At 42.0% G+C, this 14,257-nt stretch overlaps 1 protein-coding gene across 7 annotated transcripts in view; it reads left to right on the top strand.

Moving 5' to 3' along the window:
- Positions 1-14,257, top strand: part of USP13 (ubiquitin specific peptidase 13) — a 109,586-nt gene that overhangs the window by 62,192 nt on the left and 33,137 nt on the right. For all 7 annotated transcript variants that reach the window (XM_087872500.1, XM_087872499.1, XM_087872498.1 and 4 more), the window contains 4 exons: positions 6,438-6,532; positions 9,422-9,609; positions 12,083-12,154; positions 13,017-13,110. In XM_087872500.1, the coding sequence (XP_087728626.1) occupies positions 6,438-6,532; positions 9,422-9,609; positions 12,083-12,154; positions 13,017-13,110 (449 nt within the window). The remainder of the gene's footprint in view (positions 1-6,437; positions 6,533-9,421; positions 9,610-12,082; positions 12,155-13,016; positions 13,111-14,257) is intronic.

Raw genomic sequence — 14,257 nt, 5'->3', positions numbered from 1 at the left:
ATGCTGGGAGGGCATAATATGCAAATTCATAGGATTTTCACATACATTTGAACATTCTGTAGTTGCAAAGTTGACCAATTATCTCTCCTTCAAAGCCAAAGTGCTTTGTGTCTTTTTTCATCACTGCACAAAACAGATGTTATATTCAGAGAATTGACTTCCTAGCCAGTTTTTAAAAAGATTTTTTGTCTCACTTTTTCCATACGCAATTCAAGGTGGTTGAACGTATCTAAGATTCTTTTCTCCTCCTTTTTCTCCACAATAATGACCCTGTGAGGTGAGATGGGCTAAGAGACGTGACTGGCCCAAAGTTAATTTTAAGGCCAAAGGTTTTCATGCCTAAGACGAGACTAGAATTAGAATATCATCAGGAAATTCCAGACTGTGGAGTAGATGAAAAAAATTGAAAATAGAAATGAAACCTACATATCGCTGTGAATCAAATGCCGGGGCATATCCTTATTCAAACCAGAAGACAAGTACAGGTAGTTCTCGACTTACAACGGTTTATTTAGTGATCGTTTAAAGTTACAACAGGACTGAAACATGTGAGTGATGATTGTTTTTCATAGGTACGACCTTTGCAGGATCCCCATGATCATGTGATCAAAATTCAGATGCTTGTCATATGTATGGTCTTTGCTGTGTCCCAGGGTCATGTGATTACCTTTTGCGACCTTCTGACAAGCAAAATCAGTGGGAAAGCCAGATTCACTTAACAACCAGGTTATTAACTTATCAACTGCAGTGATTCACTTAATAACTATGGCAAAAAAAAAAGTTGTAAAATGGGGCAAAACTCACTTAATAACATAAATTTTGGGCTCAGTTGTGTTTGTAAGTCGAAGATCCAGTGAAGCTTTATACCTGAATGAGGACTTGTGTTCTGACTGGTCTCTCTCAGCCTTAGCAACATTTAAGATGTGGGGACTTCCAACTCCCAGGATTCCCCAGCCAGCCTGCTGCCTGAGGAATTCTAATAGTTGAAATCCAGACATTTAAAGTTGTCAAGGTTGAGAAACGCTGGGTTAGACGAAATCCAAGACAACAATCTGACCTCAGTGGGACTTCAGTAGAGACAAACAATTTGCAGTGTTGCTATGTTAGGACTTTTGGTTGTATGGGGTTCTGTTGAGGGTAATTCTTTGTCACTTCTCTCTAGCTAGCCATTAGTTACTCTTAAAAATATCCACGCAGGGTTCATTTAAAGCCACACTGACGCAGAAAAGTTGACTGGTGTCATGCTGCATCGTGACTTCACTGAATAAGCATGAGGCCTCTCTGAATTTACATTTATAGAAGGGAACAATAACTCGCAGTGAGAAACAGAGGCTTTCTTAAATTGGAATCCCAGCAAAAGGCCATGTGGTGTATCTATAAATGCCAATGGCATTATTCTAGGTGGCCACGGGGAGGGAGAATGCTTGGCTTGATAAATGGCTTGGCAGAAGAATAAGTAGACGGTTTTTTTTACCCCAATGCCAAGCAATGTACTTTCTGAAAAATGGAATGGAATGGAATAGAAGGGAAGGGAAGGGAAGGGAATAATAACTAATCACTAATCAGCATACATTAAAATGAAATTTCATTGCAGAAAGCTCAAACTGCCCAATGTACTTTCTGAAAAATGGAAGGGAGGGGAGGGGAGGGGAAGGGAAAGGAAGGGAAGGGAAGGGAGTGAAGTGAAGTGAAGTGGAGTGGAGTCGAGTGGAGTGGAGTGGGGTGGGGTGGGGTGGGATGGGACGGGACGGGACGGGACGGGACGGGACGGAACAGAACAACAGAACAGAACAGAACAGAACATAATTCTTTATTGGCCAAGTGTGATTAGACACATAAGGAATTTGTCTCCGGTGCATAAGCTCTCAGTGTACATACCGGTACAAGCAACAAGTCATTATTATCATGAGATACATTCTCATCATAAGATACATTATTATCACCATAAGATACATTCATCAGAAATCATAAGATGCAACACTTACTGATGGTCATAGGGTACGAAATAAGCAATCAACATAAATCATACTAGGAAACTAAATAAAACAATATAAGTTGTAAAATATAAGCAACAAAGTTATACTGTAGTCATAAGAGGATAAGGAAATAGGTGATAGGCAAGATGAGAAGGATAATAGTAATACAGCCCTACTAGGTAGTTTGACAGTGTTATGGGAATTAGTTGTTTAGCATAGTGATGGCACAGAGGGGGAAACTGTCCTTGGGTCTAGTTGTTTTGGCGTGCAATGTTCTATAGCGTTGTCTTGAGAGAAGAAGTTGAAACAGTTTATGTCCAGGATGGCTGGGGTCTGTAGACATTTTCACAGTCCTCTTTCACCCTACATGATGACAATGATGTTATCCATTCAGTCATGTCTGACTTTTGGTGATTGTATGGGCCAGGTCTCTCCACATCTTCCGATCTTGCACTATTTCTATGAGTTTTTCTATGCTCTGGCTGGTAGCAGCTTTGATGGTATCCAGTCACCATACTTTTGACAGCCTGCTTTCCTTCTACCAATGACTCTTCCAAACATAAATTGCTTTCTTCAATGCATTACCCTGCGTGACATGGGCAAAGTAAGTGAGATGCAGTTTGGTGATTTTGCCTTCTAGTGACATGTCTGCTGTTATGTGCTCCATGGAGTACTACTTCTTACTCACCTTTGCTGTCCAAGAAATACAAAGGAGACTTTTCCTTCAGTGCAGCAGCTCAAACGAATAAATATAGGCATAGAAGGATTCAAATACATAGAAGAGTTCAAATTTGAAATGCTATCGCTGATAAAATGTTTTATGTTCTGTTATTTAGCTTAAGGGGATTTTAGCAATGAAGCAAAAACATTAAAAAAGTTGCAGGAGATCCAAAAATATCTAGTCCATTCTTCCTTTGATTGATTTGCTGAGAACTGCTGTTTACAACATTATGGTTGTTGCCGGAAAAATATCCTAATGGGAATCATGAACTATTCGTCATCGAGAGTATGGTCATGATGAGCAGAAGAGGACGTATTTGTTATTGCTGTATTTGATCTTCCTGTCAATATTCCCAGTTGTAGTTGAGTCTCTATCCCTCCAGCAAGAACATTTTTTGTTTGATCATTTGCAAGTATTAAGGGCCCAAGAGGAAAAAAAAATCCACATCAGCCAGATTCTATAACTTGCTCTGAGATAAAAAGACAGATGTGGACGTAAAGCCAACAGGTGTCAGTTTAATTTAAGGTGACTTGCAACTCGGGTGGGAGTGCGGGAAGATCCCTTGCAGGGTCGAGCTGAGGATTTTGTGCAATTCTTGCATGATAAAGTCGCTCAGATTCGGGAAGGCTTGGACTCCGACTGGGTGAGTCTGGGGAGGGAGACGGGGGTGAGTCTTGAGAATATTATCTGGGAAAAGTTTGACCCCGTGGCTCCCGAGGACGTGGACAGGATTCTGGGTAGGCTTAGTGCTGCCACATGTTTATTGGACCCGTGTCCCTCCTGGTTGGTATTGGCCTCCCGGGAGGTTATACGAGGCTGGCTCCAGGGGATTATAAATGCTTCTTTGAGTGAGGGTGCCTTTCCCACCGCCTTGAAAGAGGCGGTGGTGAGGCCCCTCCTCAAGAAGCCATCCCTGGACCCGGCTGTATTAGCAAATTACCGTCCGGTCTCCAACCTTCATTTTGTGGTGAAGGTTGTCGAGAGTGTGGTGGCACGACAGCTACCCCAGTACCTGGAGGAAGATGTCTATCTGGACCCGTACCAGTCAGGCTTCAGGTGGGGGTACAGCACAGAAACGGCATTGGTCGCGTTGGTTGATGATCTCTGGCGGGCTCGGGACAGGGGTTGCTCCTCTGTCCTGGTCCTATTAGATCTCTCAGCGGCTTTTGATACCATTGACCATGGTATCATGCTGCAGCAGTTGAGGGGGTTAGGAATTGGAGGCACCGTGTTACGGTGGTTCTCCTCCTACCTCTCCGACCGCTCGCAGTTTGTGTTGACGGGGGCAGAGGTCGACCTCGAGGCGCCTCGCTTGAGTGCCACAGGGGTCGGTCCTCTCGCCCCTTCTGTTCAACATTTATGTGAAGCCGCTGGGTGAGATCATCCGTGATTTTGGGGTGAGAGTCCTCCAGTACGCTGATGACACCCAGCTGTACATCTCCACCCCAAACCACCCCAATGTGATGTCCTGCTGCCTGGAGGCCGTGCGGGTCTGGATGGGGAGAAATAGGCTCAAGCTCAACCCTTCCAAGACTGAGTGGCTGTGGCTCCTGGCGTCCCAGTATAGTCAGCTGGTGCCATCGCTGACTATTGGGGGTGAATCCTTGCCCCCCACAGAGAGGGCCCGCAATCTGGGTGTCCTCCTGGACTCACGGCTGTCTTTAGAAGAGCATATGACAGCCGTAGCCAGGGGGGCTTTTTATCAGGTTTGCTTGATCCGTCAGTTGCATCCCTTTCTGGACCGGGACGCCCATGTAACACCTCTCCTGCGCGAGCTGCACTGGCTCCCAGTGGTCTTCCGAGTGCAATTCAAGGTGTTGGTCACCATCTTTAAAGCGCTCCATGGCATAGGACCAGGATATCTACGGGACCGCCTTCTGCCACCAACAGCCTCCCACTGACCAGTTCGCTCCCACAGAGAGGGACTCCTCAGGGTGCCGTCGGCCAAGTTATGTCGACTGGCGACACCCAGGAGGAGAGCCTTCTCTGTCGGAGCTCCTGCCCTTTGGAATGAACTGCCCCCGGATATTCGTAACATCTCTGACCTCCGGGTCTTTCGCTGTTCCCTCAAGACCCTACTGTTCCGACAGGCGGGGCTGTCTAACTGAATGATTTTAAATTGGGTTTTAATTTTGGGTTTTAAAATTCAGCCAAATCTATTTAATGATTTTAATTAATTTTAACTATGATATTGTATATTTATGTTTTAATTCTGGCTGTACACTGCCCCGAGTCCTTCGGGAGAAGGGCGGTATATAAATAAATAAATAAATAAATAATAATAATAATAATAATAATAATAATAATAATAATAATAATAATAATTGTTATTGTTATTGTTATTGTTATTGTTATTGTTATTGTTATTGTTATTGTTGTTATTATTATTATTATTATTATTATTATAAAAGGATTAAACAAACATAAAGAAGGGCCATTAAGACCTCTGTCCTTTAGTTAGCTTGACTGAAGTTGACACAGTGGCTAGAATCATTCTTTGCCAATCCTGTACTTCCAGATGGGTTGAATTTCAATAACTCATTGCCTCTGGCCTGAATGAATGAATAAACAAATGAAACGTGTGATTATTTATCTAATTAGATTTATATCCTCCCTCCTTTCCTCTTGGAACTCAATATAGTATACAGGTAGTCCTGGATTTACAACCATTCATTTAGTGACTGTTTGAAGTAACAAAAAGTGATTTATGACCGTTTGCATACTTACAATCGTTGCAGCATTCCCATGGTTACATGAGCAAAACTCAGACACTTGGTGACTGATTCATATGTATGATGGTTGCAGTGTCTCGGGGTATGTGATCACCTTTTTTTTAACAGTAACAGAGTTGGAAGGGACCTTGGAGGTCATCTAGTCCAACCCCCTGCTCACCCAGGAGACCTGTACTAGGGATTCAAACCGCTGAACTGCCGACCTTTCTGATCGACAAGTTCAGCTACACCCAGCTTTCATCTTTCATTTTGCAATCTTCTGACAAGCAGAGTCAATGGGGAAGCCAGATTCACTTAACAGCTGTTTTATTAATTTAACTGCTGCTGTAGTGATTCGCTTAACATTGGTCTTGCTTAGCAATAGGGGAATTTTGGGATCAATTGAGTCATAAGTCGAGGACTACCTCTGTAGATTCCCCCGATTTCTTCCCTAATGTCAAGTCTCTCTGGATAAGTTGAGCTGAGAATAGCCACTGGTTCAAAGTTACCCAATGGGCTTGGATGAAGAAATGTGTGCTTGACCCTGAATTGGCCAGGTCCTTATCCTGTAGCTTAACCACTATTGCACACTGTTTATAGCAATAGCAATAGCACTTAGACTTATATACCGCTTCACAGTGCTTTACAGCCCTCTTTAAGCGGTTTACAGAGTCAGCATATTTGCCCCCAACAATCTGGGTCCTCATTTTACTGACCTCGGAAGGATGGAAGGCAGAGTCAGTCTTGAGCCTGGTGAGATTCGAATTGCCAGATTACAGGTAGCCGGCAGTCAGCAGAAGTAGCCTGCAGTACTGCACTCTAACCACTGTGCCACCTTGGCTCATTGCGATTTGTTGGAAGTTGACTTAGAATCTTGTTGCTTCTCCTTCCATAGTAAGTGGAAAATTTATGTTAGAATTTTTTTTTTTTACCTGCATATCATACCTCCTTGATATGTAGAGCATGGAATGTTAAATGCTATTGATAGGTTACATTTGGTGAATTATCCCTTTGTTCTTATTTTTGCAGATGTTTATTCCTTTGAGGAAGAGGAGGCTGTTTTGGATCCTCATATCGCCAAACACTTAGCTCATTTTGGAATTGACATGCTCCAAATGCATGTGGTAAGTGACTCGCCTTTTATGAAGATGCTGTCCTAAGGACTTGGTATCATGACACACAAATGTGATAAATACCGCAGGAAAACAAAATGTCAGTGATAAATAACAACAGTGCTTAGACTGATATACCGCTTCACAGTGCTTTACAGCCTCTCTAAGCAGTTTACAGAGTCAGCATAATGCCCCCAACAATCTGGGTCCTCGTTTTACCAATCTCGGAAGGGTGGAAGGTTGAGTCAACCTTGAGTCGGTCAGGATTGAACTTCTGGCATTGGGCAGAGTTAGCCTGCAATACTGCATTCTAACCACTGCGCCATTAAGGCCTTTTTTTGTTTTTCTTCCTTTTTCTACATTTTTTTCAGTTTAGGCTCTTCTATTGAAATATATCTGATAAAATTTAAAAAAGGAAAGGAAATGTTATTTGTCTAAGTAAGAAAAAAACATAGGGTGTGATCAGTGGTGAAATCCAATTTTTTTTTACTACCGGTTCTGTGGGCATGGCTTAGTGGGTGTGGCTTGGTGGGCATGGCAGGGGAAGGATACTGCAAAATCTCCATTCTCACCCCACTCCAGGGGAAGGATACTGCAAAATCTCCATTCCCGCCCCACTCCTGAGGGAAGGATATTACAAAATCTCCATTCCCACCCTACTCTGCGGCCAGACAGAGGTGGTATTAACCAGTTCTCTGAACTACTCAAAATTTCCACTACTGGTTCTCCAGAACTTGTCAGAACCTGCTGGATTTCACCCTTGGGTGTGATCTGTCTACTAAACATAAATGGATTTTTATAGTAAGATCCTTGCTTGAACTTACCTAATATATATGAAGATAAGTAATGACAGAATCACTTCTATAACAACTAAATCAGATGTTCTCACTCACACTCAGGAACTAATAGAACGATGGGGTCCAAAAAAGTCTCTTCCAACCCTATTATTCTATGTTCTAAAGCAGGGGTCTCCAATTTGGCAACTTTACGACTTATGGACTTCAACTCCCAGAATTCCTTCCATGATGGCTGAGGAATTCTGGGAGTTGATGTCCACAAGTCATAAAGTTGCCACGGTTGGAGATCCCTGTTCTAAAGAAGCTTTCTAATCTAGAGTCAGAACATACTTTATCCTCCTTTAAAACAACCAGCTAAAGTAAACTGTACTGTAGATGTAGAAACTTACTAGACTGTAATTTCCTTAATAGTTTTATGAGCTACAGATCATTTGAATTTCAATGAATTTCAAAACCATTTGTTTTTGAAGGAAATTTTATTTTCAAGACAAGTCTAAAAACAAGAATCCAAACCCAAAGGAAATTTGAAACTCAAAGTTCTGAATCCTGTCTTAGCATCTACACTGATTCTCCATAGCAGTGATATTGGAAGTAGTTATATTCTCAGAGTTTTACTATATATCCGTGATGGCGAACCTATGGCACTTCTGGCAAGCAGAGTCATTTCTCTGGGCACGCCAGCCATTGTCTGTGTCTTTTCTGGGTTCCAATGCAAATATGCACGCCGGTCAGCTGGGCTTCGCATGTGTGGGAGCGCCTGAAATTGGAAGAGCAGCTCCCCGGCCCACATATGCGCGCTGGGAAGCTGAGCTTCCGGTTTCCGGCGCGTACATGTGCACCAGCCAGCTGATCTTCGCATGCTCATGCCGGTGAACTGTTTTTCCGGTTTCCAGTGCTGCCCCCCCCCCCCCCCCGGCAAGCTCCCATTTGGGCACTCGGTGCTGAAAAGGTTCGCCGACACTACTATATATGATAGGCGAATGTTTGCCACAGTACACGAAGTCCTCAATTTATGACCACAATTGAGCCCAAAATTTATGTTGCTAATTGAGAAATTTGTTAAGTGAGTTTTGCCCCATTTTACGACTTTTCTTGCCACATTTCTTGCCTAATTTAACAACACTGCAGTTGTTAAATTAGCAGCACGATTGTTAAGTGAATCTGGCTTCCCCGATGACTTTGCTTGTCAAAAGGTTGTAAGAGGGGATCACATGACCCTGGGACATTGCAACAGTCACAAACGTGAAATCAGTTGTGAAGCATCCGAGTGTAAATCATGTGACTGAGGGGATGCTGCAGCGGTCATAAGTTATGATGAAAAATCATCGTAAGCCACTTTTTCCAGTGCTGTTGTAACTTCGAAGGGTCACTTACTGAACTGTTCTAAAGTGAGGACTACCTGTACTTGAACGTTTTTATGGATGTAAGTAAAATTTTTTGTACAAAGCTATACAATTTATTTATTTATTTATAAAATTTATTGGCCGCCCATCTCACCACAGGGTAACTCTGGGCCGCTTGCCATCTTAAAAAAGATTAAAACTATACAAAGCTTAAAAGACATAAATAAAATCCCATTAAGATTGACTGAAAATGCGACCTAACTGTGGGATCCATGTACTGATTTCAATTACTTGGATAATTCAGCAGGTGGAGACATAGCCACGTATACAGTATATCTCAGCAATTGTAAAATAAGGTATTTTTATGCTGAGAGGTCTTTCCTTTTGAGTTGAATCAGGGGTGAAATGCTCCTGGTTCAGACCGGTTTGGACGAAATGGTAGTGATGGCGGCCAGTGGTTTGGAGAACCGGTAGCGATGGCGGCGTGAGGCTCCGCCCACCCACCTGGTCATCATAACCAGGAAGTAACCTGGTTTTTACCCTCTGTGCATGCGCAGAAGGGTTTGCACATTCGCAGAGGGTCTGCATGCACAGGTGACGCGTGTGCGAGGCGTGTACACTTCTGAACCAGTTGGGGAGGTAATTAGATTTCAACCCTAGGTTGAATAGTTGTTCGTAGCTAAACAAGTTGTATGATTTTTTTCTTTTAAAATCCTGTCTTTGTAAGTTGGTAAAAAGCTTTTTTGCTTTTTTGCTTTCAGACAGAGAATGGCCTGAGAGATAATGACATAAAACCCCGAGTGTCTGAATGGGAAGTCATCCAAGAATCAGGCATGAAGCTGAAACCAATGTATGGACCTGGATATACCGGCATGAAAAACATGGGGAACAGCTGCTACCTCAACAGCGTATTGCAAGCCATTTTCAGTATTCCTGAATTTCAGAGGGCGTAAGTCATTTCTAGGAGTTTCATAAAAACCCAGTTTCCACAGATCAGAAACAAGCAGATTGAGGGTGGCACTTTTGGGGAAAGGCCACAGAGCTGATGCAATGGTGTTTACAGGTAGTCCACGACCATAATTGAGCCCAAAATTTCCATTGCTAAGGGAGGCAGTTGAGTTTTGCCCCATTTTTCAACCTTTCCTGCCACAGTTGTTGAGTGAATCACTACAGTGCTAAATTATTACCACGGTTGTTAAATGAATCTGGCTTCCCCGTTGACTTTGCATGTCAGACGGTCACAAAAGGGGATCACATGACCCTGGGACACTGCATCCATCATAAATACAAGTCAGTTGCCAAGCGTCTGAATTTTGATCACGGGACCATGGAGATGCTGCAACAGTCATAAGTGTGAAAAACGGTCGTCAGTCACTTTTTTCAGTGCCATTGTAACTTCGAACAGTCACTAAATGAACTGTTGTAAGTCGAGGACTACCTATAATGTGATGCAAGTAGACAAGGCTACAATATCTTCACCTGTGGAGGATAATTGATATTTAATTGTGTTAAAAGCTACGTTTGTTTTTTCTAAACCTTTAAGATTTGGAGACTTTGGAGATTTTAAATTGCTTTCTTGCTTTTTAACATCATTACTTTTCTATGTGAGGGCAAACTGAAATATGAGATGCTAATTCTTTGACAACACCTGGCCTTTAATTCTGCATCTTTTATATATATATATATATATATATATATATATATATATATATATATGCAAAAAATTAAAATCTCAGGTGTTTTCCCGCGTCATGTTAAATAAGTTAGTTATCCAGGAGCCTGGATAGCTCAACAGACAGAGCTCTGTAATTTAAGACCAGCTGTCTTCAATTAAAAGTAAGATCGAATCCCGCCAGGCTCAAGGTTGACTCAGCCTTCCATCCTTTCTAAGGTAGGTAAATTTAGGACCCAGTTTGTGGGGGCAATAAGCTGACTTTGTATAAATATACAAAAGTATGAAGGCTATTGCTTAACGCATTGTAAGCTGCCCTGAGTCTCCGGAGAAGGGTGGCATATAAATCAAAATTAAAAAAAAAAAAGTTTAAAATTCTGGTTAAAATCCTAGCTTAAAATCTTCCAAAAATCCTTACAGAGCACTCTGCAAGGTCCTTTAAAACCTTAGCTAAAATCCTACCAGTACCTTAAAAGTTTTTCTTTATAGCAACGTTTCGACAGGCTCACAACCCTGTGATCTTCAGGCTCTTATTTAGTTTAGAAGCTATGGGTGTGTTGCGAGGTCGGAGCTGTTGCTTTTCTATGTTTGCTGCTGCTGACGTATGCTGGTTAGCGTGTAACTCTGTGTTGTGACTGGAGGACAGCAGTTTTTCTTCCTGCTTCCTCATCCTGGCTGTTTGGCTACGTGTTACAGGCCTAACTTTCTCAGGTTCTCTATTATTATCTGTACTGTAGAGGGGAAAGGATTCTGGTAGGCATCCCAGCACCCTTGATTGTTAGTTGATGACAGAGAATGAGGTGGCTGGATGGAGTCACTGAAGCAGTAGGCATGAGCTTAAATGGACTCCAAAGGATGGTAGAGGACAGAAAGGCCTGGAGGAACGTTGTCCATGGGATCACGATGGGTCGGACACAATTTTGCAACTAACAACAATAATACATGGCAGAATACATGAAACAGGAAGTTGCCTTTAACTGGGAGTGAATTGAATGAATATTGCTGTCTCTGGACAAAGTTGTATTAATTGCCTTGTTATTTTCATATTTTGGGTGATCTTTTTAGACTATTGTGAAGTATTATCAATTGCACCTGTTCCAACAAGAGTAAAAACATCCTCAATTTAACCTAATCCTAAAGGCAATATGGACAAAATCTATATGATTTTCTTGACAACTCTATAGATGTACAGTAGCATGGCTGGTTTAGGAATTCTGGGGAGTTGAAGTCCACAGGTCATAAAGTTGCCATAGTTGATCACTCCTGTGCTAGTTGAAGATTATCAAAACATCAATAGAATACCAGCTTGGCATGAATTTCACAAAGAGCTGAAATATTATATGGAACTTTATATACTTTGGTATTGGTATTATATACTTTGGTATAGTGTTTCTGCATGTTGTAAAACCAAATCATGAAAACACTGAGTCTTAAAAATTATTGGGCCACAAATATTTTCCCAGGGAAATTAATTCTCCTTTCGGTGGAAGTGTAAAATAATGAATGCAATAGAGACTTTCTGCTTTTGTAGTACAGGAGTGATGAATGGCAGAAGGGAGGGCTTCATATAACCTAAAGTCTGGTTTGTCCTGTGTCAAAGATTGTGCCCATCTGCAAAAGAAGGCAACCTTGTATGCATTATTATGGGATTCTAAAACGTCTGCCTTTCTCAAATAAAAAGTCATTAATATTTGTAATTTTTCAATATTTTCTCCTTTTCCCATTTGTCTTCTGCTGTTCTTTATGTTAGGTATGTGGGAAACCTTCCAAGGATATTTGACTACTCTTCTTTGGACCCAACACAAGATTTCAATACTCAAATGTAAGTGGCTTGTTACTTTTTAGCAGCGGTCTTCAACTTTTCCGGCTCTGTGGACCAGGGGTGAAATGCTCCCGGTTTGGACCAGATCGGGCGATCTGGAAGCGATGGCGGCGGGTGGTTCGGAGAACCAGTAGCAAAAATCCCTGCCCCCATGCCCAGCTGAGCTGCGCGATCATCATAGGCTTTTTTTTTTTAATTTTTAAAAGCATTTTTTCTACAACCTCTTCGGCCGAAAAAATGCTTTTAAAAGTAAAAAAAAAGCCTCTGATGATCGCACGGCTCAGCTGAGATCGTCAGAGGCTTTTAAAAGCATTTTTTTTACAACCTGTTCCACCGAAGAGGTTGTAGAAAAAATGGTTTTAAAAGTTAAAAAAAAAAAAGTTGGCCATGCCCACTCAGTCACATTATCCCCCCCACCAAGCCACACCCACAGAATCAGTAGTAATAAATTTTACATTTCACCTCTGCTGTGGACCAGTGGCGGGGGGTGGGGGAGAAGAGAGAGGGGATGGTTTCACGTGTGTGTACCACTTGCACAAATGCAGCTTCACGTGCGTGCACGCTCGCCTGCCTCTTCTGTGGCTTGGTTCCCAACGGGCTGTGGCCCAGTCCGAACTGAAGAAGCTTCCTGAATAAGAAACAAAACAAGAAAGAAAAGAAAGAAAAAGGAAATCCAGTTTGCCCTTTGAAAAGCAACCTTTGGGATTTGAGGAGTCTAATGAGTCCAGATTAGATTCCCGTTAATAAATGGTTGAAATAAAGTTACTTTCTGCTTCCTGTCCTTTCTCCCTATTTACAATTTAGTGGGTAACTTTTGGTATGCTTTCTCTCTTTTTCCCTTCTCCCTTCTCCCTTGCTACAGGGCTAAATTGGGACATGGGCTTCTTTCAGGCCAGTATTCGAAACCTCCAGTGAAATCTGAGCTCATTGAACAGGTGATGAAGGAACAACACAAGGTATTTGACCCACCATATTCATCTTGAGAATTAAGTAGAAGACAACAGGTGTGAATAATTATCACTGATTTAGCAAAATGATTGTCTCTTTGAAAATCACAGCCTCAGCAAAAGCTGAATGTTCGTTTATAATTTCGGTATAATTGACATACAACCGGTTGCTTAATGATTGTTGGAAGTTATGATGGACCCCCAAAGGTACCCATGGTCACATGACCAGCCATTAAAGTGGCCGGCAACATGGCCACATTTACGGCCATTTATCAATGTCCTGTGGTCAGGTGATCCTCTATTACAGAGGTCTTCAAACTTGGCAGCTTTAAGACTTGTGGACTTCAACTCCCAGAATTCTCCAGCTGGCTGGAGTTTTGCTCAAAACTGGGACATCTGATTTTTGGCAAAACTGTGCCCATAACGAACTATTACCTGTGTTAATTTTACAAGCACTGTGTTCCCTTAATGACCACCACAAAATAAAGTCACAGAATTGATTCAGTCACATGACCGACTCATGACTGTTATGACTTATGATGATAATGGACAGGATCCTAGATTAGAGAGATATTTTGCAAAGCTTCAAGAAAGAATTCTTTTTTTTTGGGGGGGAGGAACTTCAAAGATTAAATGCTGTGTTGTTACGCAATGTCGCAATAGCTTTATTCAAATGTTAGGCTGATGCAGGAGAAAATGCTATGCGACTCTCTGAGGGCCCAAGACCGCATCACTGAAATTGGATATCCAGATATTGAATAACGGCAACATGATTTTCTGCCGATTTTGACAGGATATTGAGTACAATAAATGCAATAAGCTTCTAAGAAGCTTAGCAAGCTTATTGCAACAGAAACTAGCAAAATGCACACCAAAGGGAAAAAAAATTGGGCCAAACATTCAGTCCCTCTACTTTAGTGAAATAAAGGTAATCGTCAATTTACATTCACAATTGAGCCCAAAATTTCCATTGCAAAGCAACACAGTTGTTAAGTCAGTTTTGCCCCATTTTACGTCACATTCTTGCCACAGTTGTGGCAGTGAATCACTGTACTTGTTAAGTTAGTAACATGGTTGTTAAGTGAATCTGGTTTCCCCGTTGACTTTGCTTGTCAGAAGGACGTAAAAGGGGATCATGTGACCCCGGGACACTGCA

The sequence above is a fragment of the Pantherophis guttatus genome, chromosome 6 (genome assembly GCF_059756535.1).
Source record: "Pantherophis guttatus breed Tessera chromosome 6, ASM5975653v1, whole genome shotgun sequence".
In the NCBI taxonomy this organism is placed as follows: domain Eukaryota; kingdom Metazoa; phylum Chordata; class Lepidosauria; order Squamata; family Colubridae; genus Pantherophis; species Pantherophis guttatus.
The sequence above is the reverse complement of the archived record's forward strand: the minus strand, read 5'-3'. Positions and strand labels throughout refer to the sequence as shown.